At 40.5% G+C, this 21,601-nt stretch overlaps 1 protein-coding gene across 5 annotated transcripts in view; it reads left to right on the top strand.

The window, feature by feature from the left end:
* Window positions 1–19,789, top strand: part of PLEKHG4B (pleckstrin homology and RhoGEF domain containing G4B) — a 353,991-nt gene extending 334,202 nt beyond the window's left edge. For 4 of the 5 annotated variants that reach the window (XM_056824353.1, XM_056824355.1, XM_056824356.1 and 1 more), the window contains 7 exons: window positions 1,507–1,677; window positions 4,125–4,305; window positions 5,670–5,786; window positions 6,785–7,054; window positions 7,896–8,113; window positions 11,852–11,911; window positions 18,325–19,789. In XM_056824353.1, coding sequence (XP_056680331.1) covers window positions 1,507–1,677; window positions 4,125–4,305; window positions 5,670–5,786; window positions 6,785–7,054; window positions 7,896–8,113; window positions 11,852–11,893 — 999 coding nt within the window. In that variant the 3' untranslated portion in view covers window positions 11,894–11,911; window positions 18,325–19,789. The remainder of the gene's footprint in view (window positions 1–1,506; window positions 1,678–4,124; window positions 4,306–5,669; window positions 5,787–6,784; window positions 7,055–7,895; window positions 8,114–11,851; window positions 11,912–18,324) is intronic. The other variant, XM_007486754.3, reaches the window with a different exon arrangement.
* The last annotated feature ends 1,812 nt before the right edge of the window (window positions 19,790–21,601 follow it).

Below are 21,601 nucleotides of genomic sequence, written 5' to 3'. Positions count from 1 at the left end.
TATATAATAAATGAAATAAAATTTAATTAATATTTTATTTATTTTCATAGTTTCTGATATTATGTAATATTAATGTTAGATGTGTATTTTTATTATACATAAAATTTAAAGATAAAAATGAACAAAATTAATTAATTGGTTAAAATAATAATAACACCTACTTTGAAGGATTGTTGTAAGGATCAAAAAAAGATTATTTGTAAAGTGCTTAGCACAATGTCCAATACATAGTAGGTACTATAAATGCTAGCTACTACTACTACTACTACTACTACTACTACTATTATTATTATTGTTGTTATTTGCCTACCATTTAAGGCCCTTCTTATTCTGGCTCCAACCAACCATGCAATCACATTTCCCCCTTTCTTATATCCTATGTTCCAACTAAATTGGACTATTAACTGTACCCAGACCTTGTCATACCCTTTACCTGCCTCTGGGTATTTATGTAGAACATTCTCCACACCTGAAAAGCCCTGCATCCACATCTGACTGTTTAAATCAATTTTTTTCATCATTTTTTTTCATCAAAACTTAACTCAGGGAGGGGAACCTTCTCTTATGAAACTCTTCCTGATCCTTTCTCCCCAGTCCTTTCCTTCTTTGATTTTTTCTTTTTTTTAAATTTTATTTTCTCCATTACTATATTCAAAAAGATTTAATATTCATTTCCCCAAAATTTTGCATTCTGTATTCTCTCTCTCTTTCTCCCCCTCCCACCCCTCTTTTCTTCTCCTTTAGAAGGTAAGCAAATTGACATTTTCCTCAAATTTCTTATTGGAACTATTTTCATTTAATATGTGTCATGCATATTTATACACATGTCTTCTCCCTCTTAGATAATATATTGCTGCTGCTACTACTGCTAGTAGTAGTTAGCATTTATTTAGCACCTACTATGTGCTAGACACTGTGATAAACTCTTTACAAATATGATCTTATTTGATCCTTACAAGAAGACTGGAAGGTAAGTACTGTTATCTCCTGCTTTACAGCTGGAGGATGCATTTGAGGGCATCATTTTTTATATTTTTATATTTGTATCCTCAGCAACTAGAACCATTCTTGGTGCATAATCAATGCTTCAAAAATACATTGTTGAGGAGGCAGCCGATGGCTCAGTGCTAGACAGAAAACCAGGCTGGAGACAGGAGGTCCTAGATTCCAATGTGACCTCAGATACTTCCTAGCTATGTGATCCTGTGCAAGTCACTTAGCGCCCCCATTGCCTTACCACTCTTCTGCTCTAGAATCAATGCATTGATTCTAAAGTGGAAAGTAAAGATTTAAAAAAAGGATTGTTGAATTTTAAAAATATTTTCAAGATGTATTTTCTATACATAAAGCTAGAAGCCTGTACCTGTTCCAAAAACTCCAGAGTTTTATGTGGCTAAAGGGATGTTTCAAGGCAAAGAAGAACACCAATGAAACATACCCTCAACCTGCTTCAAATCAGACAAGATCTTCATGTTCTCTTTAAAATGCTTCTTTTTCTCTCTCTAGGTGAATTTAAAAGAACAAGGGCAGCTGAGATGTCAAGATGAATTTATTGTTTGTTGTGGAAGGAAAAAATATCTAAGACATGTCTTCCTTTTTGAGGATCTTATCTTGTTTAGCAAGACCAAGAAGATTGATGGAGGATATGATATTTATATGTATAAACAGTCATTCAAGGTAAAAACAAACAAATCGTCTGATCTAAAACATGGGCAAAATGTACTGGTTTTTGCACAGAATATACATTTTTTTCAAGTGTGTTGGAAATTATTTCTAGATTAAGGGGAGCTCACAGCTTTCTTGTTTTTCTGATTTCATAAATTACATGAAATATAAACAAGGAAAGGAAAAAAGTACAAAAACTTAACTACACGGAATGAAATGGAGAGCAACATGATGGTATTTTTACACCTCACTGTGTCATTCCGTCATCCCCATTACCTGATTTTTCCGAAAACTTTAGGCCACTGTGAATTCAGCTTTATTCCCCAAAGGTGTTAGTCATCCCTGTACCACTTGTATTTATTTATATGGGGCTTTGAGATGTCTTGCTGAATGGGACTTGCTGGAAGCCAGATGTTTCCTGAGAAAATAATTCTATTTTGCATTTCTATTATGGTGACACAGACTCATTGAGCAGTCAGCAGCTGTCTAAATCACGCCCCTCGGCACACTTGGCAGCAAAGAAGCTCCCACTGGTTGCGCCAAACGGACTGCGCATCTCCAGTCCCCTATAAATGGGAGCTTCTGACCACCTGCCTTTGATTAAGAGCACATACTGGGACGCTGGATAGAGAACTAGTCTTAGAATCAGGAAGACACAGTCCATCCTGACACATACTAGTTGCATGAATCTTCCCAAGTCACTTAACTTCTTAGGACTCTAGACAATACTCTAAGACTTAAGTGGCAGAGAAAGTCTGTACTGCTGTCTATATATTTTTTAATTAGAACATGACATTTCCCCATATACAACAACTCCTCTTCAAGTTGGGATGCATTTATAGCAATTTAGGGCCTCAGAGAGTGCCAAGGCAAAGCCTCTTCTTTGAGTTTGCAAGAAATGTTGGATTTCAGGGTTTTTCCCTCAGAGGGCAGGGTAGTCTGAGATTAGCACTGCAGTGGGAGCCAGCACTCCTGGGATCAGAATATCCCCCAGTGTGCATGGCCCTGGGAAAGTGTTTCTCAGAAGCTAAATTAATTCAAAACAGTACTAACTCTCTAGGAATTTTTTGTCGTTCAGTCATTTCAGTCATGTTATACTCTCTGTGGCCTCATTTAGGGTTTTCTTGGCAAAGATACTGGAGTGGTTTGCCATTTCCTTCTCCACTTCATTTTGTAGCCAAGGAAATTGAGGCAAACAGGGTTAAGTGACTTTCCCAGAATCACACAGCTGATTCACACAGTCTAAGATATGTGTCTAAGTATGTGTCTTAGACTGAATTTCAACCCAGGTCTTCCTGACTCCAGGTCACTGCACCACCTAGGAATTTCCCATCTAGTAAATACCAGTGTAATCAGAGTCCTGACTGATCTGAAATGGGAAGAAGGAGGAAGACCAATCAATTGATGAGTATTTATTAAGTCCCAACTATATGCCAAGCTCTGGAATGGGGTAATTTCATCCCAATATCCTGATCACCTTGATCTGGGTTTCTGCTACCTTACCCTCTGCTCCTGTCTCTTCCCTTAACTGACTTTTGGTAAGACGTGTCAATCCATCAAAAAGGATTTATTAAGTGTTTATTATATGCCAGGCACTATGCCAAATGCTGAGGATACAAAGAAAAGCAAAAAGTTTTTATGTATGATACACACAAAAATTATATATTCAAAATATAAATGATAAAAATAGACGGTCATCTCATAGGGAAGGCACTAGCAGCACAGTGCTAGGGCAAGGGTGGAGTGGAGCCTGGGAAAGGCTTCTTGCAGAAGTGAGATTTGAGCTTGTTTTCAAACAAGCCAAAAGGCAGAAGTGAAGAGGGAGAGTATTCCAGGCCCTGAGGATGCCAGTGAAAACGCATGGAGTCAGGAGATGTGTGAGGAGCAGGGAGGAGACAAGTGCCACTTGGAGCCAGTGTCTTCTGTATAATATGTAAGGGAGTAAAGTGTGGAGAAAAAAAAACTAGAAAGGTAGCACTAAGCCAGGTTGTAAAGGATTTTAAATGTCACATAAGATTTAATATTTGCTCCTGAAGAAATAGGGAGCCTCCGGGGATAAGTGTGTGGTGTGGGTGTGTCCTAAAGCTCATAACTGAGCTCTAGGAAAATGTCTTCAATATAATGGTTGTCCTATTTTTAAAAGGGGACGAAGGTGTGGAGAATAATCTCTGCCCCCATCCAGCATGCATTAATGAATATGAATGAGGTCAACTGGGGAGGCGAAATTTATATTTATAAGTCATTTAGGAAAAATAACATTTCATACATACGTGAAGTGGCTGCAGCGCTCAGAAGCTACTATAGAAAATCAAGACTTACTTTGTACAGGAAATTAATTCCTGTGTTGACTTATTTGGGCCACCAGACTCTTAGCAGTGAAAACAATTTTACATTGATGTAGAAAATGCTCAGATGAAATGGAACATGCTGATTTTTCTGGCTCCTGGCTATGATTTCAGACTGCTGAAATTGGAATGACAGAAAACGTTGGAGACAGTGGTCTGAGGTTTGAGATCTGGTTCCGAAGGAGGCGGAAATCCCAAGATACCTACATCCTTCAAGCAAGTTCTGCAGAAGTGAAAATTGCTTGGACAAATATCATAGGGAAAATCTTATGGAGACAAGCGCTGAGGAACAGAGGTATATAACATGAGGAAGTTACAAGCCAATAGCCATAGCTCATGATGGACAGTATCATTTTGCATGAGAGTTTAATTTGATTGAGATTCAAGACAAGTCATATTCCATCTTGCGTATAAAGAATTCAGCCATGTAAAATCAGGGTAGCTATTCTGTAGATCTATAAAGAGTGTCTTATGGGGGCAGCTAGATGACTCATTGTACAGATAGGAGCTAGATCTAGAGATGGGAGGTCCTGGTTTCAAATCTGGCCTCAGACACTTCCCAGCTGTGTGACCCTGGGCAAGTCACTTAACCCCCATTGCCCAGCCCTTACCACTCTTCTGCCTCAGAACCAATACTGTGCATTGATTCTAAGACAGAAGATAAGGGGTTTTTTAATTAAATTAAATAAAATTTTAATTTAAAAGAAGAGGAATGGCTTATCTGAAAGCTACAAATATTTTATCCCGAAGGGGTAGATTTTTATAAGTAGTAGAACCAAACTGGCCTTGCCAAACCTGCCCACTATTCTTACCTGTTCAAATGACCTTTTCTCAGAATTCATTTCCACTTGATTTTCAGGGTCTATCAGGCCCAAAACTGCTGCTTTCTCTACCCTCAGGCTCTTCACATCAGCCAGATGGCCCCATTTTTATGCTCCCCAGATCCCAAATAGCTACAACTGAGTTCATTCCTACAGCCACAAAAATGGAATCAAAGACAGAGAACTACCTCAATTATCAATATCCTGCCTGTTGCATCAGTGCTACTTTCTTGTTTCTTTTCTCTTATTCCTTTGGTTCCTACTGATGTCCTAGGTCATGACAATAGAGTTTTTTGACAGCACTTAGTCACTCATGTACATTTGTCCTCCTATTTCCTATCTGTTTAGTCTCTCTATTAACAGATACCCCCAAACAGTAGATAATTCCTTATAAATTGTTCATTAAGCACTCTTAAAGAATATGTTGGATTTGGAATTAAAGGACCTGGCATTGAATCTTGGCCCTGCTCTTTGCAGTCTGTGCATCATCAAGGAAGTCCCATCACCTTTCCAAGCACAGTGTCTTTTGTGAAAAGAGGAAATGGGCAAGATGACTCCTAACATTACTTCCTATTAAAGGGGGCAGCTGGGTGGCTCAGTGGATTGAGAGCCAGGCCTAGAGATGGGAGGTCCTGGGTTCAAATCTGGTCTCAGACACTTCCCAGCTGTGTGACCCTGGGCAAGTCACTTGACCCCCATTGCCTAGCCCTTACCACTCTTCTGCCTTGGAACCAATACACAGTATTGATTCCAAGATGGAAGGTAAGGGTTTAAAAAAAAGTCTACAATCCTACAGAGTTTCCTTCTCAAGTGTTACTTACACATTTTTCTATTTTAGAACTCAGGATGCAAGAAATGGTGTCTATGGGAATAGGCAACAAACCATTCATGGATATCAAGCCCAGTGATGCAGCCATAAGTGATCGGGCAATAGATTATATCATGAAGGGAACAGGTACCACTCATTACTTTGTTCTTTATTCTCTTCTATTGGAGGAACTTGATTTCCAAACTCCAGACCTGGGAGTATTGGTGGATGAGGATCAAGGATTCTCTGTATATAATCATTGCCTCGTGTTGAGTAAGATCTCATTCCAATGAATGATCCCCTCACTGAAAATATAGGAGATTCAAAATAATGCATTTTCTAACATGTGGTAGTTGTATTTCTACTAGACCAATACGATAAAAAGCTTACATCCCATTTGAGCTCTCATTTATTCAGGAGGCAATAGGGAGCTATTAAAAATTTACTGAAAGATTTTGACGGGATGTAAGGGGAAAACTTCCTAATTATTACGGCTATCTCAAATTGAGAACAGGCTTCCTTTCACTTAAAGGATTCACGTCTAAGTTAATAACCACTGGTTGAGTGTGTCATAGAGGAGTTTCCAATTCATTTGCAAGTTGGACTTCAGTCTCCGAGGTCTCTTCCCGCTCTGAGATTCTGGGTTTTGAGCAAGAGTATGAGTATGCGAGTAAAGCATATACTCAAATATATGAGCAGGGCTATGCATTGTGAAATTAATCTGGGGCGGGGCATTTCGATGCATGACTGTAATCACTGCTTCCAGGGAGCGCAGGTTTTCTGAGCTGTTCTGTAGCCAATCAGGTCAATCCACACCAAGACCAGAATAATAGGGTAGACTCCCTAGAGAGGAAAGCCATCATCAGGGCACCAAAGGAGAGGTGAACTGGCCCAGGTTGGAAACAGCACGTCAAAGCTTCTTTGCAAATCAGTAATGGAATTAAACCTATGAGAAGTCCCTGTACTTCTAGCCTAGGGCAAGATAGAAGACCCAATCTGAAGGAGGGAATGAAAAAGAAGGGAAGGGAAAGGAATGGGAGAGAAAGAAGGGGAAAGGGAAGAGATAAGATTACTCTGTCTTATCTTGGATGATAACAAGGAAAAGAGGCACGTCTGACCTTTTTTTTTTATCCTTTTATTTCTAGAGTCGAGATCTAGGGCATCTATAGCTGTGTCTTCATTTGATCACTCAACACCCTTTAAAAGGCCCCACTCTACCATCTCCAACAGCAGTACCTCTTCCTCAAGCAGCCAGTCCTCATCTTCAATTTTGGGGTCACTAAACCTGCATGTTTATTCTAGTCCATCTTATTCAGGACTGCTAAGCCCTCCCTTCTATCACTGGACTTATGACATTAAAACCTGTATTGAGGAAGATGAGCTAGAACAGGAAACTGGAAGCCAGCCATCAATGAGTGAGTGGATTTGTACACAGTACTAAAGCAGGTTGAAATGAGGAGGGGAGGGCAGTTTTCTGATAAGGCCACTTCAAGTGCTCACATTCACTGAGAGGGAGATATCTCAGCTGGCTAGATCTGTGAGCCTTTATATTATCTTAAGGTATTTCTGATTATTGCAAGTGCTGCTATGAAATTCTCAAAGTTAATTTCAAACTTTAATTTTAAAATATAAATATATACCATAGAGCATTTATAAGAGGCAAAGGGTCATGTTGAAAAGACAGAGAGAGAGAGAGAGAGAGAGAGAGAGAGAGAGAGAGAGAGAGAGAGAGAGAGAGCTAGGTGGCTCAGTGGAGTTAAAGCCAGGCCTAGAGACAAGAGGTCCTGGGTTCAAATTGACCTCTGACACTTCCTAGCAATGTGACCTTAAGCAAGTCACTTAACCCCTCACCAGTCTTCTGCTTTGGAACCAATACATAGTATTGATTCTAAAATTGAAGATATGAGTTTAAAAAAAAAGAAAGAAAATATAGCACAACTCTTCTCCTAATAAGTGATTTTTAAAGTCTTTGTCAAACAAAGATCCAAGGAAAACTAAAACGTTGGCAGTCATTACAATATCTCCTAGGAAAATGTAGCAGTTCTTACAGTATCTTCTAGTCACCAGAAGGGACTATGTGAACTGATGATGATGAAAAGGAAAATTAATTTGCAGAGAATGTTCTAATTAAGGCTTTCCAATATCAAAAGAAATTAGACTTGAAATATGAGAGGTTGGGGCACTTATGTTCTGTAAATTAATAAACTGACTAATGTTTGATTAAACTGCACTATTATCATTCCTCCCCCTCTGTAGTCACTGAGAGTTCTGAGTCATCACAGTGCACCTCTGGTGAGAGCATCAGCGGCTTTAGCAGCTCAGCCCACCCTGGGCTGTCCCAGCTTCTTCCAGACACATTTTCAGATGAAAGTGCTTCTAATCCTGGCTCCAAGCCTCCCTCCCAGTGTACATCTCCAGCTCTCCCTGGGAAGAATTCCAGGTTGAAGCATGATAGTAATCAGTATATTACAACAGTAAGTATTTGTCCTTAAATAAATCCGTATTTTAAATTCAATTCCGTTCAATTCAGCAACCTTTTAATAAAGACATACATACCACGTGTGAGCCACTGTGATCAGTGCTGGGGATTCAAAGATAAAAATGATGAAACTAGGCCTCCATGATTCCTTCCTGCAAGAGGCTTTTATTCTACAATGTATAAATTCAAAATAATTTGAAGAGAGAGAGAGGGAAAGGAAGAAGGAAGAGGGAGAAGAAAGAGAAACAGAAAGAGAGAGAGAGAGAGAGAGAGAGAGAGAGAGAGAGAGAGAGAGAGAGAGAGAGAGAGAGAGAGAGAGAGAGAGAGAGAGAGAGAGGAAGGGAGAGGGAGGGGGAGAGAGAAAGAGGGGGGATTATAATATATAATTAGAATAAAAGAAGCTGAGCTTGGGGCAATTGAGAATGGACTGAGTTTTGATAGAACCTAGAAATACTAAAATAAATAAAAAGTAGAGATGAGGGGGGACTGCTGTACAGGCAAAGGAGATAACCTGTGCTAAGGCAAAGAGGCATTTAGGGAAATAAAATATTGATAGAATATTGAGTACATGAAAGGGGGTTCAGAATCAGCCCAATTGATTCATGTGGTCTCCTTCAGTTGCAGAGCTCTTCCTGAACTTATACTCCATCAGTGTCATATAGTTTTAGCATTGAAATTGGGTTGTGAGGCAGAATTACTTCTCTTTTAAATAGCACTGTTGTCATGTTAGCAAAGCAGATCCCATCCCTAACAATATCCATATGGAGTACCAGGGAGTTAGATAGGAAATGTAAGCTTTATAGAACAGTTTTAATTCTCCTAAGCCAATTCTAAATGACCTCCTATTATAAAATCTTTCATTCAACATTCATTCATTTAATTGGCAATTATTAAATGCTTACTCTATCCAAAATGTTAGGCTCTGGGAGAATTACAAAGATAAAAAAGGATATAAACCCCTACATTCATTGAGTTCACAATCTAATAGGCATTGTAATCTCACTAGTCTCTGGACAGTTTTAGAAGATAAATGCTCATTCCACTTTTGGACCGTTCTACTAAAGAGGAATTTGGATAGTGGAAGAGTATAGTTCATTGAGCCTCCACTGTGTAAAAGTCTTTCTGCTTCTGTTAGAAGGTTTGTACCAGTAGGAGAGCAATTGGCAATAATGGCGGTCATGACATGACTTTGGTCAGCTCTCCTCTTGTCAGGCAGCAGTAACTGAAGTGCTCATCTACTTAGCATAACATTTGTCTTTGTGGGAATCTTCATGCTAGAGAGTCCAAAGTCACAACTTTTGATCCTGACAAGAGAGATTTAGACAAAGTACAAGTCCAAACGGGTCTTAAACCCAACATTAAACTTTGGCTCTCTGCCTTAAAGGGGATGACAGTAAATGGTTTGGGTGAGGCAGCTTGCAAACCAGACCCATTAGAGGACCCCATGGGATCCCATGGTATTGAATGACTTTTTTTTTAATTGTCCCTTCCAGTTCAGAAAATCTAGGTAGATAAGAACCCTCTGCCATTCTCATTGAGCGAAAGGAGACATTGGCCAAGAGTTCTGCTTAGCCAGATTCTCTTCAACAACTGAATTTCATTAAAATGCTCCTAGCTCTTTGAATGCCCATCTATCCATCCCAAAGAAAGTCCTGGTCACTAGTATTAGATTAGAGAATTCATCCAAAATGTTGCTTCTAGGCACATGTGTACAGATATGCATTCAGAGCAAACATAATTTCAACTCAATTCAAGCATTTTCGAACACTTAATATGTACTATGTACAAGGAACTGTTCTAAGCCCCAAGAATGCACAAACTAAAATAAAACAATTTTTGTGTTAAAGAAGTTTCCCAGAGGGAAACCTTTACACAGCTAAGTCCATGTGATATATATACAAAAGAATTTCAGAAGAAATTTCTCGAAGGTCCTTCCAGTTCAATAACTCCCATGTCTGTTGTCTATTCACAACCTATCTGTTAAGCACTAAGGGGAATAGGAGAGAAATAATCTTAAACTCATGACATAAAAACTTGTTCTGATTTTAAACTCAAAATTCCAGAATGTTGTCAGAACTCTCTAATGCTAATTTTAAAATATTTTTTAAAAATCTTTTTATTCCATTCTGAGGGAAGGAAAAGTATCTTAAACAGTTCTGCCAAATGGGAGAGCAAGAGACATGAACTGGTATTGTTGATCCTTTTCTTTTTAATCCTTACCTTCTGTCTTAGAATTGATACTATGTATTGGCTCCAAGGCAGAAGAGTGGGAAGGGCTAGGCAATGGGGGATAAGTGACTTGCCCAGGGTCACACAGCTAGGACTTGCCCAGGGCCAAATTTGAACCCAGGATCTCCTGTCTTTGAACTTGGCTCTCTGTCTACTGAGCGACCTGGCTGCCCCCATTGTTGATCCTTTATCCATTTCCATATTACATGAAGCTGTGATCCCTTCAGGGCAGTATTGCCTCCAGCCCTTCTACTTCTACCTCTTTATCATGGAATACCCATCTTTCCCTAAATCCCCTTGAAGCAGATCTCCCCCTGTGCTGAGAACCACCAACACGGTTAAATAGGTAGGCAGTCAGTGAAGAATGAGTGTTAAAACTAGACAGTGATGCTCATAGAAAAGACAATTGCAAGTAAATAATCTATCCATTCATCTAGGCTTTGTTAATTATCCACTGGAGGTAGCAGTTGCTGTGAGAAATATAAAAGAAATAATAGATTTGGCCCTTCAAGTGGAACTCATGCTGTAATTAGACTAAAAAGAAAAGCATTAGCCATCTTAACAGAACCCAAAGACATATAACACAAAGAATATAGGACAAACAACGTACTAGGGCTTAGCATTGCAATCCACAGTCATTTTGTATGGCCTACTGTGGTCCAGTCGCTGTGTTAGGCAAGGAGGATGCAAATACGAAAAATAAAGCGAATTAAATAACAATGAAAAATCCCTGTTCTTCAGGAGTTGTGGGTGAGAAAACAGGTAAATAGTACAGAATAAATGCAAAATAAGTACAAAGTCGTTAAAAGCATGGTAGTTAGGGGAACCTAGGTGGCAGTGCCAGGTCTGGATCTGGGAGGACCTGGGTTCAAATGTGACCTCAGGCTAGTCACTTAACCCCAGCTGCCTCCCTTAGAGTTATTACCAAGACAGAAAGGAAGAGTCTGGGTTTGTCTGTTTTTTAATGGAAGGTAATTAGGGAAGGAGGATCCTAGCGGGTGCATCAAGTACAAAGATATATACTGAGGCATAGAAGTTGAAATGAAAGAAGACATGGAAGAATGGAAGCAGGGATGGATAAAAACAAAAGGGATGACAAGTCTGGTTGGAGACTTGGGGAGTCAGCGAAAAGAAAATATTTGGTGGCTTGGAATGGTAGACTAAAGGTTAATTCAGGCCCAGGGCCTTTTCTTAGAAGGCTAGCAAGAATTCTGGCTCAGTCCCCACCCTCTAACTCACAACAATGCATACTTCTTTTCCCACCTCCCTCCCTTGCTCTAAAAGCCAGGTAGCATGGAGAATGAGTTGATCTGCAAGTCAGTCAGCTAACAAGCATTTAAGCATGTCTTATGTGCCCATTTTAGTGGTCTTCTGAGTCGAGAGGATGGGAATTGGGTCTTGGAACAGTCGGCTGGCTCAGGGGAAGTTGTAAACCCCAAATTGTCTAGGATAAGCAATGACATTATTGGTTTTAATTAGTTGATTTCCCTCCCTTTTTTGTCAGAACAAAACTTCTCATGTATTAGGCTTCTCAACAGTGGTTTGACTGGCAGGCAAACATTCAGTAAGTAACTGGGTTTTTCAGCTCAACACTGAAATAATCAAGTTAAATTATTTAAAGGCGGGGGAGGTGTTCTGAGTTGCCACATCTGTGTCAAAGTTAACAATCAATTAAATTGGAGCATGCAGATGTTTCTTCAGGCCGATTTGCATGTCTAACCATATTAAAAGAGCACGGGAAGCTTAATTGCATTGCCTCGTATTAACAGTCCTTCCTTCCTAAAGGGGGTTCTTCCGGAAAGGTAATGTAGCGCTGCTCTCTGCTGCTTCTCCTTCACTGAATTTTCCCCTCTGTGTATCCTGTGTCCAGCCACTTCCTGTCTTGGGGGATGGATTGCTCTCGAACAGAAAGGTGACTTTTATAGCAGCCCAACTCTAGCCACTCAAAGTGTGGCTGGTATTCTTAGTTAGGAAATGCAATAAAGTAGGGCAGTTCTAATCCCATTCCATTTATCACCAGCTTTACAGGCTGCCTATGACCAGGATGGATGACCAGCGACCCAGGCATGAGTTAACCCAACCCGAGAGGTTTAACAAACAGAGCAGCAAGCTCCGGGACTTATTTTGAGAATAAGTCAAGACCCTGCCTAGACAAGTTCCCTTTTGCCTGTGTCTGCCCAAACTTGTGACAGTGTAGTTACTTAGTGAGGGTTTGAGGGAAAGACATGACTTGAGTAACTTGTCTGGGATTAACAGACTGCTGGGAATTAAAGAAGAGGGCGGTCATCTCTGTTTTATTTGCCTACCTACTACTTTCTTTCCTCCTTTTGATTTTCACTCTTCCATTCGGTACTCTTTCTTCTCTTCTCCTCCTTTCCCCTATCCACCTAGACCTGTGTTCCCCCTCTCCGTGTGCCTGAGGGCATTTCTCCCATCACCAGCCCCTCTGCCCAGTAGCCCAATGGGAGGGCTTCCTCCCGCCCCTGTCTGGGGTAAAGTGGGGGGCTTTCATGGGCGTAAGGGTTGCAGCTCGGTCACTGGGTCTCTGGAAGTTTCCCCATCCCTGTCCCAGATCATCCAGCCTTTTCAAGTAATGAGTTCCCAGCAACTGTTCAATTGTACAGTTTTCACCAGAGACTCTCAACTACTGATAGGGAGGGATCGATGTGAAGCAGTGGGAGAGCCCCGTCTGTGCACTCCACTCAGGGATCCCCTAGGAAGATCATCCATCCTGTTTCTCTAGAGGGGAAGAGTTCCACGTAGGAGGATTTGTACCGGCCAGTGCTGCCCAGCAGCTGAATCAAAGGCCAGAGCCCACAAACACTTAGAACAGACTGAAAGGGCCCCCAAGCAGAATGCTTAACCCTGCTGGAAGCCTACCCCCAACTCTGTACCCCGAGGCATTCTGCGTCTTTATCCATGAAGAATCTCTAAGTTTTGCTGGCAGTTACAGCCTTCAGCTGGAGCCAGGTTGGTTTTTTAAAACATTTTCAGGACATGTTTGTATGCTAAAAAGCATCATGACCTACTACATGACCTAGGAAGCTGTTTAATCTCAAGCAGCCTCTCAAGGCTGTAAATTGCAAAGCCGGTGGTGATCTGCACTGGTAGAGAGAATTCTCTCACAGCTGATTCTCTACCAGGGCAGCCAGGTAGCACCACAGTGCCGAGTGCTAGGCCTGGAGGCAAGAAGACTGATCCTCCGGGATTCAAATCTGGCTTCTGACACTTCCTCACTGTGTGCCCTGGGCAAGTCACTTCACCCTGTTTGCCTCCATTTCCTCATCTGTCAGATGACTTGGAGAAGGAAATGGAAAATAATTCTAGTGTCTTTGCTACGAAAACCCCAAATGGGGACACAAAGAATCAGAACACAACTGAAAAATGACTTAACAACAACAATAATTCTCTATTCCAATGAAATTACAGATCTGGCCTCCACACACACAAAAAATCTTTGCAGTACAATAAGCTGAGTCCTGCCTTGCTCTTGGTTCAGGGTATGCTCCCACTTAAAGAAAAGAACTCTTTGGCTCATCAGGAGATCTCGACCAGTTGCAACCTTGGCTGGCCCACGCCCTAGTTTCATTCACACTGCTTTTCCTTATGCTTCTGTGACATAATGCCCCCAAAGGACCAAACCAGTTTACCTAATACCTGACACATAAGGAGATCATCGAGGTATCTTTTAAAATTAATTTTTTTCCAATATAAAAATGCTTCTACTATTTCTTTATCCTATCATATAAAAGGGCTAGCCTAACCTGCTGGTGCCCACCTGGCTAGGTGCTGGAGATATATCAAGTCTAGATGAAATGCAGTCCTGCTTTAATGGAGCTTATACTCTAGTCATAGGTTAGAATACACAAAAAGGATATCATAATATCTGAGAAGCGGAAGTCAAATGTGATATCTGAGGGGAGAATGTCATTACCAAGAAATTAAAGAAAAGAGAGACTCATAGAATTTGGTGCTGAAAGAGATTATTGGAGATGCCTCCAAATGTCTCATTTTGGCCCCAAGTCACCCATGTTGTAAGTAGGAGCATTTCTTGATTCTGAATCCCATGCGTTTTCCTACTATAGCATGCTGACTATACCATAAAAGTAGGGGAAGGAGCCATTGCCCTTCCAAAAGATGAGTACAAGTCAGTCCCAATTAGTGAAAATAATGGATTCCATGAATGGGAGCATTAGTTTAATTCAGACGACCCATTTCCATCAGGCCAGAACAATTAGCATATTTTACATATAATTCTAAATAGTGTGTATTCAATTTCAAATAGTGAATTAAAAAATCCACTAACTGGAAACTGGCTCTGTCTGCATGGACCAGCAGCCAGAGTAGTTTGCTTGGCTTAGTCAAGGGCTTCACCAGCCTTATGGTATGTAACAAAAGAAAATTCATGGAAAGTTATGGTGCTTAAACTGTTCTAAGATGGATCAGTCGGTGACAATAAACTTATTGTATTTAAAAAAAGGTTGGACAAATAGCCATTCGAAGAGCAATTTATATTAAATAAAGACTCACTTCCCACTAATCATACTGCTAAATGAACAGAACTTCGGTCACAATTAGGGAATTTATTCACCCGTGTGTTTAGAAAAAACCAAACCCAGTGAACTGAAACACGAAAAGTGAAAGATTTTGGCTCATCTCACCTCTGACACTTACCTACATGTTTGATGCTGGGCAAATTATTTCATCTCTGTGGACCTCAGTTTCCTCATTTATAAAAGGAGCGATTCGGATTAGATGGTCCCCTGACATCTCTTCCCATTCTGAATTTATGATCAGAAGAGTAATGTGATCTAATACCATGGGAAGCCAGATGAGGCCATCACTGCGGCCACTGCTGCTGCTGCTGGCCTTGGGGTTGTTGCAGGCTGATCTGTGACCATGTCCCCCAGGGAAGCAGTTCCTGTAAACATGCTTATTAATAGATTCATCCTGTCATTCTAGGGTCAGAATCACATCTTATGCAATGACTATTTTGCCCACAGAAACTTGTCTTTGAGCTTGGCCTCTCACTGTATGCCTGGAGCCCTAAGGCATGCAGACTTCACTGAGAACCAAGGCGAATGTTATGGGTGATCCTCTACCCGGTGAAGGAGGAAGAAAAAACCTATAAAAACTCAAGCGTTCAAGGAGGGGACCTTCTAAGCCAGTTAATGTAAACAGGATCTGAAGGAGGAATCCCCTCTTCTACAATTAATCTTTAAGGACCTTCAGTGATGGGGAAATCACAGCCTCCCTGAGATGATCCACTGCAATTTTGAGCAATTCTCTAAGGAGATTTTTCTTACATTGGACTGGAATCATCCTCTATATAGTATCCATTAGCGCTATTTGTACATAGACCCAAAGTCACCCATGTTGTAAATGGAAGAGCTTCTTGATCTGAATCCCATGCTTTTTTCCTATCATCCCATGCTTTTCCTATGAAGAAGTTCCAAGTGATGTACAATTATTCCCTGAAGAGTAGAATACAAGTAAATCCCAATAAGTACAAATAATGGATCCCCTGAATGGTCACATTATTTGAATTTGGGCTGCTTATTTCCATCGGGTTGGAATAATTACCATATTTTACATATAATTCTAAATAGTATAAATTCAAATAATGCTACTACTTCACTCTTTTCTTTATTTGTTGGTCTCTCTAATTAAGGCCCCGCCAAAAAGTCAGATTCATCTTCCACATCTAGATCTCCAAGTACCTGAAGATTTCAGCAGCAGAATGAAGTGAAAATAAACACTAGCTCAGTAGTCAGAGGACCTGGGTTCAGATCTACCCTTTGTCACTTTCTACTTGTGTAGTCTTGGCAAGTCATTTTGCTGTCCCTCAGTTTCTTCATCTGTAAATTGAGGGAATTGGGTTAGATGATTTCTAAAGTCCCTTCAAGCTATAAAACTGAAACCATGATCATGTTTTCCATGGGTTTTCTCTTCTCAAGGCTAAATATCTCTAGTTTCTACACCAGATCCATGCGTAGCATGTAGTTGTCCTTCCATTGTCCTGGTTGCCCTCCTCCACATGTCCCTCAGGTGAGCAGTATCCTCTCCAAGATGTGGCACCTTAAGGTGAAAATACCATTCCAAGCATGTAGTGGTAGACTGTCAGATAATTTGTTGTTAAGTCATTTTAGTCATGTCTGACTCTTCTTGATCCCAATTGTGGTTTTCTTGGCAGAGATTCTGAAGTAGTTTGCTGTTTCCTTCTCCAGCTCATTTAACAGATGAGGAAACTGAGGCAAATAGGGTGAGGTGACTTGCCCAGGAAGCGTCTGAGGCTAGCTTTGAACTCACCCCAGTCCAAGCATTCTGTCCACTGTGCCCCCTAGCTGCCCGCATAGAATAACAACCTCCATCATTCTGGACTCTAGTCTCCTGTTAGCCAAAACTCATAGTTCTTTTTTGTCTGCCATGTCCACATTCTTGATTCCACTCAAACCTATAAATTCTTTCCTTCTAAACTGTTGTCTAGTTATATGTCCCAAATCCAATGTCTGCCAGCTTCAAAGGTAAAACTTTATATTCAATTCCATCATATTAGCTTTGACCCATAGTTATGACCTATTGAAATCTCTTTGGGTCCCAGTCGTGTCTCTCAGTGAGTTAGCTCACTCTTCCATCTATTTTCAGATTATCTGTAAAGCTGAAAAGGATGCTGTCTTCTTTGAAAGCACCGATTAAACTTATAAAAAGAATAGGTCTACAAAAAGGATCCTGTGGTGTTTCCCTACAGGCTCCACTCATTGATCTAGATTCATTAATCACCAGTTAAAAATTCATCTTACTGAGCTGTCATCTATTCCATATCTCTCCATCTCATTCACAAGAATGTCATGCGAGTTTGTGTCAGATACCTCACTGAAATTCAGTAGATGTTCCATATGACATTTCTCTTAGGGTGTGCTGGAGCCAGCTCAAATCTACTCACAAGAGCAGATTGTTAAATTTTCACCTGAGCATTTACACCTCAGAAACTGGCAAATATAATCAATCAGGGATTGACTTCTTGTTTTATGGATTGTCTAGACATAAGGAAGTGATAGGAGAAACGTTAATAAATACAGATTAAACCTAAAAGTGTATCATGCATACATTTTTCCCCAGAAAGCCAGTTGTTAAACATTTATTAGTATGCCCTAGCCTTCTCATGATCTATCTAACCAGAGATTTAAACTCGGGTCTTCCTGATTCCAAGGCTAGTGCTCTGACTGTTATGTTATAGCAGCTAGGTCCTACAAGGAGCTTTCCTCTTTGGCTCTGATTATACGTTCAGAGAACCACTGGATTTCAGAGCTGGAAGGGACCTTGATGAGCATCTTCTTGCCATATTTCAGGATAATGATGCCTTTTAAGGAGATGCCAGGTTGCAAAGCCATTCGTGCAATTTTTTCCCTTGCTAGCTGTTCATTCAGTACACAGACCTTTTCCTGGGCCATCTGACCAGCTTCCCCACATCTTCGCACTCTTCTCACTTCTGTCCTCATTGAATTTCCTTTGCTTTTGACTTTAGGGTTCCCTTCTCCTCCCTACCAAACTTCTCCCTGTGCCCTGCCCTATTCTGTGACCTCCGTTGGGGGAAGAAATTGAGAGGGAGAGGTGTATGGTCCTGCAACTAACTAGTGATACTGGGGAAAGTGCACTCTGACGTCCTGGAGGGGGCTGCTGCAGGCTTGGAGACCATGGGTGAGGCATGTTTGCACTGCATGGTTGGGTGGCCATTTTTCTTTGGCAGCATCATAATGTGATGTCAAGACCCCGCTTTGTTCTGGGGGATTGCTCTCTAAGTGGCTTTGGATTCTCTTCTCAGAATGATTTAATGTTCTGCTTAATGTTATCTAGAGGTAACAGGGAACGGAGGAGAGAAGGTGGAGGGTGTGATCAGTCACTAGTGAGTTTCTACAATATTGAAGTCTCTCAAAAAGCAAGTAACCATTATATTAACAACAGTCACTGTTTTGACAGCTGTGATTGCTCTGACCTTGATGACACTGTCCATGCAACAACTATCTCAGAGCTCTTTGGACCCAGACACGAGAATGAAGAACACTATCTGCATGTCTGCTAATACATGAGTCAGGAAGAAAAGGATCACATCCTATGCACCAACAATTCCTGCATTACAAGGACCAATCGAGCTGCTATGCCCTAGGAGTCACCTCTTCTTTGATGTTCACTCCACCTTATCCCTGTGCATTATTTCAGCCTAGCTTGAGCATCATTTTTACTCCCTGATTGTGCTCCAACATGTCAGGGAGAAGGCTAATGAGCCTTTAGACTCAATCTCACCCTCAGACTAACCAAATGTGGACCTGCCACCCAAAGAAAGTCAACCAGCCTTTCAGAATAGCAGCAAAGGGACCTGAGTACAGCTGAGAAATCGCCAAGGAAACAGAAACATTTCTTTCTTGAAAAGACACGGCCTCTTTACCTATTTTGAAGGGCATATAATTCACTCTTCAAGATTGCATGGGACAAAGGCACTGCAAAACACAAAAATCACTACTTGGTCCCAGCTGGGGATGCTTTTGCCCCTGCACCATCCATTCCCAGCCCATCTGCATCTTTCAAATAAAGATGGGCATAGTTTTGGTAACAGACTTTTACATTTTGTTTTTTAAATGGTTTTGTTAGTAGTGGACCTAACTCGCAGAGCCAAACCACGGGCTAAATTCTTACTGAAGGAGTGGGTACCTAAAGTGTGCTTGCCATTGATTTAAGGGAGCAGAAATTAGCCCTAATTGTGTATGTCTGTGCATACGTCCGTCTGCCTCTCTGGCTGAGGTTGAGAACTTCAAACTTTTTTCTTTCTTTTCTAACGAATTGTATGTAAATAGTGTAGGAGATATATTAGTAATTGCAGTCAACTCTTGATTGTCCACACCAGGCTAAGGAGGCCAAGATGTTTGAAGACCACCAATACTCCATAAAGCCAGGCCAACGTGACCAGCCCACTTCCCTTGGCCAGTTTTCCTGCTATGCTCCCAACAATTCCTGCCTGGAGAATCCCAAGTTGACTTGGTATTGTGCAATCCTGTCCATGCAGGCAACTGGTAAGGAGTGAGCTGACCTCTCAACAAAAGCAAAAAAATGGGCCACCAGCTGGAAGCTTTTGTAAATAGTACTCTGGGACCTCACTTTTGAAATCTCATAATTAGGAGAAGGTCTTGTCTTATCAACATAGTAGCATCTTTTGCAAGGGTCCACAAAGGCAACGTGTATAGATAAAAGAATATGGGCCATTTTAGAAAATGATAATGATTTTAGTCACGGTTTTTAAAAAGTATTTTCAACCACTTTTTCAGAAATCGAATATTTCGTTATCTGTCAACTGTTGATAATGATTTACTTTTGTTATTTTGTTTCAATACAAACTTGTTTAATACTTAAAAATAAATAAATGGATCATTTTTCTACTGTTTCACATTTCTTCACTGGTGCAAATGGAAATTATTTTCACTGAGATCTATGTATTTTAAAAAGTGACCATGCTTTCTAGTTTCATTTCAACTCATGAATTTATTGCACCTGACTTATATTTTCCCACAGAAAGAAATTTAGCAAAATGAATCTGTGAACTTGGAATAAACCAAAGCACAAAGCCTAAACATTAGAATGACTGATGGCTGACTTGCATTGAGCAATATCCTCTTCATATTCTCTGGTTCTGGTTTAGATAACCTACATATGACATAGGGGCCACAATTTCAGGGACAGCTTCCCAAAGTGATGAATTTTTTTCTTTTCAAATCCTACCATGTGAATATCAGATATAAATATCTTCTAAAAAACCCTCCCTTGCCAGCTTGATGACCCCTCCAGTTACGAGTTTCTTCTTTTGACTTGGTTTCTTTTCCCTTGTTATGGTACAAATGCCCCTAGAGGAAATAATTCATTAAGTCTTTTGAGTCATTTATTCTTAAATGTGAAGTTTATCAGCCCGAGAATGGGTTTTCATAAGAGAAAATACAGAATAGAACATGAGAATATTAACTATCCGAAGTGGGACAGCAATTCCACAGGGCAGAGGAAAGGGGCTCAAAAACTAGAGCAGGGAGAGTTCTTCTAATTTTACAATCCTGTCTAAAGTTGGCCATGTCTAAGATCAGTTGATGGCATTTTGCCACTCCCTTTTATGAGCATCTTAGTTTTTGCTCTCTCTATTTTCTCTCTCCTTCACTGTTAATCTTTTTCTTTTTACTCTTCACCTTCCCTGCAGAAGAAGAGGGGAAGGTAGGTGGCTCAATGGATAGAGCACTGGGCTTGGAGTTGGGAAGATGTGTTCCAATTTCAAATTTTATCTCAGACACTTACTACTTATATGACACTGTGAAAGTTACTTAACCTCTGTTTGCTTTAATCCACTGGAGAAGAAAATGGCGAACCATACCAGTATCTTTGCCATGGAGTCACAAAGAGTCACACATAACTGAACAACAACAACTTCTGTGCACAGACCTATTATATTTAGAATTTCAAATCTCCCTGTTTGTGAGACTGTTGACAACGTTAATGAGAAGTGCAACATGATATAATAGAGAGAGTGCCTGATTTAGGCCCAGTGAGACCTAGGTTCAAGTCTCTCCTCTGATATGCTGACTGGGTAGGTGATGGGGCAAGTCACTTAAACCCTCAATGCTCTAGACAACTTAGCAAACCTCTAAAATGGAGCAAACATTATACATCTATGGAAGGGATTTTTTGATCTAGAAGTTCTCTATACCAAGGAAATTTGAAGTCTATTCCCTAACCCCTAGTCTACAAAGCTAAAATAGATTTTCAAGGAAAGCAAAGATTAAAGAAACATTTGTTATGTCTGTTGGTGAATCTACTGAACCTTTTCCCTCTTTTTTCTTACAAAGGAAAAGGGGGAGTGAGAAAAAATGCAGAAATTGATGTGATTTTACGCCAAAGGGCATCAATCAATAAACTTCAGTTGGACAAATATTTTTAAAAGTATTGAAAACAAGCAAAAGTAGTTTAAAAAAAAGAGGGAAAAAATGATATTCTAGACACCTGAGAAGAGTTACTGCAGGTGAGCACTGACCAACTGATTATAAAACCTGTGGAGTCCCAAGTGACATTCATCTCTTTCTTCACTTATGAATGAAGCCAACCTATGAGCAGAAAGATATTTGAGAACAGCCACAGAGGGATAGAAAACCTTGCCAAGAGCTAAACCTACGTCAGCCAGTTTAACACAAAATAAAACAAGTGCCGGCAACCAGATATTATTCCCATG

The sequence above is a fragment of the Monodelphis domestica genome, chromosome 3, assembly GCF_027887165.1.
Source record: "Monodelphis domestica isolate mMonDom1 chromosome 3, mMonDom1.pri, whole genome shotgun sequence".
NCBI lineage: Eukaryota > Metazoa > Chordata > Mammalia > Didelphimorphia > Didelphidae > Monodelphis > Monodelphis domestica.
Note: the sequence above shows the minus strand (reverse complement) of the source record. Positions and strands in the feature narration are given on the sequence as shown.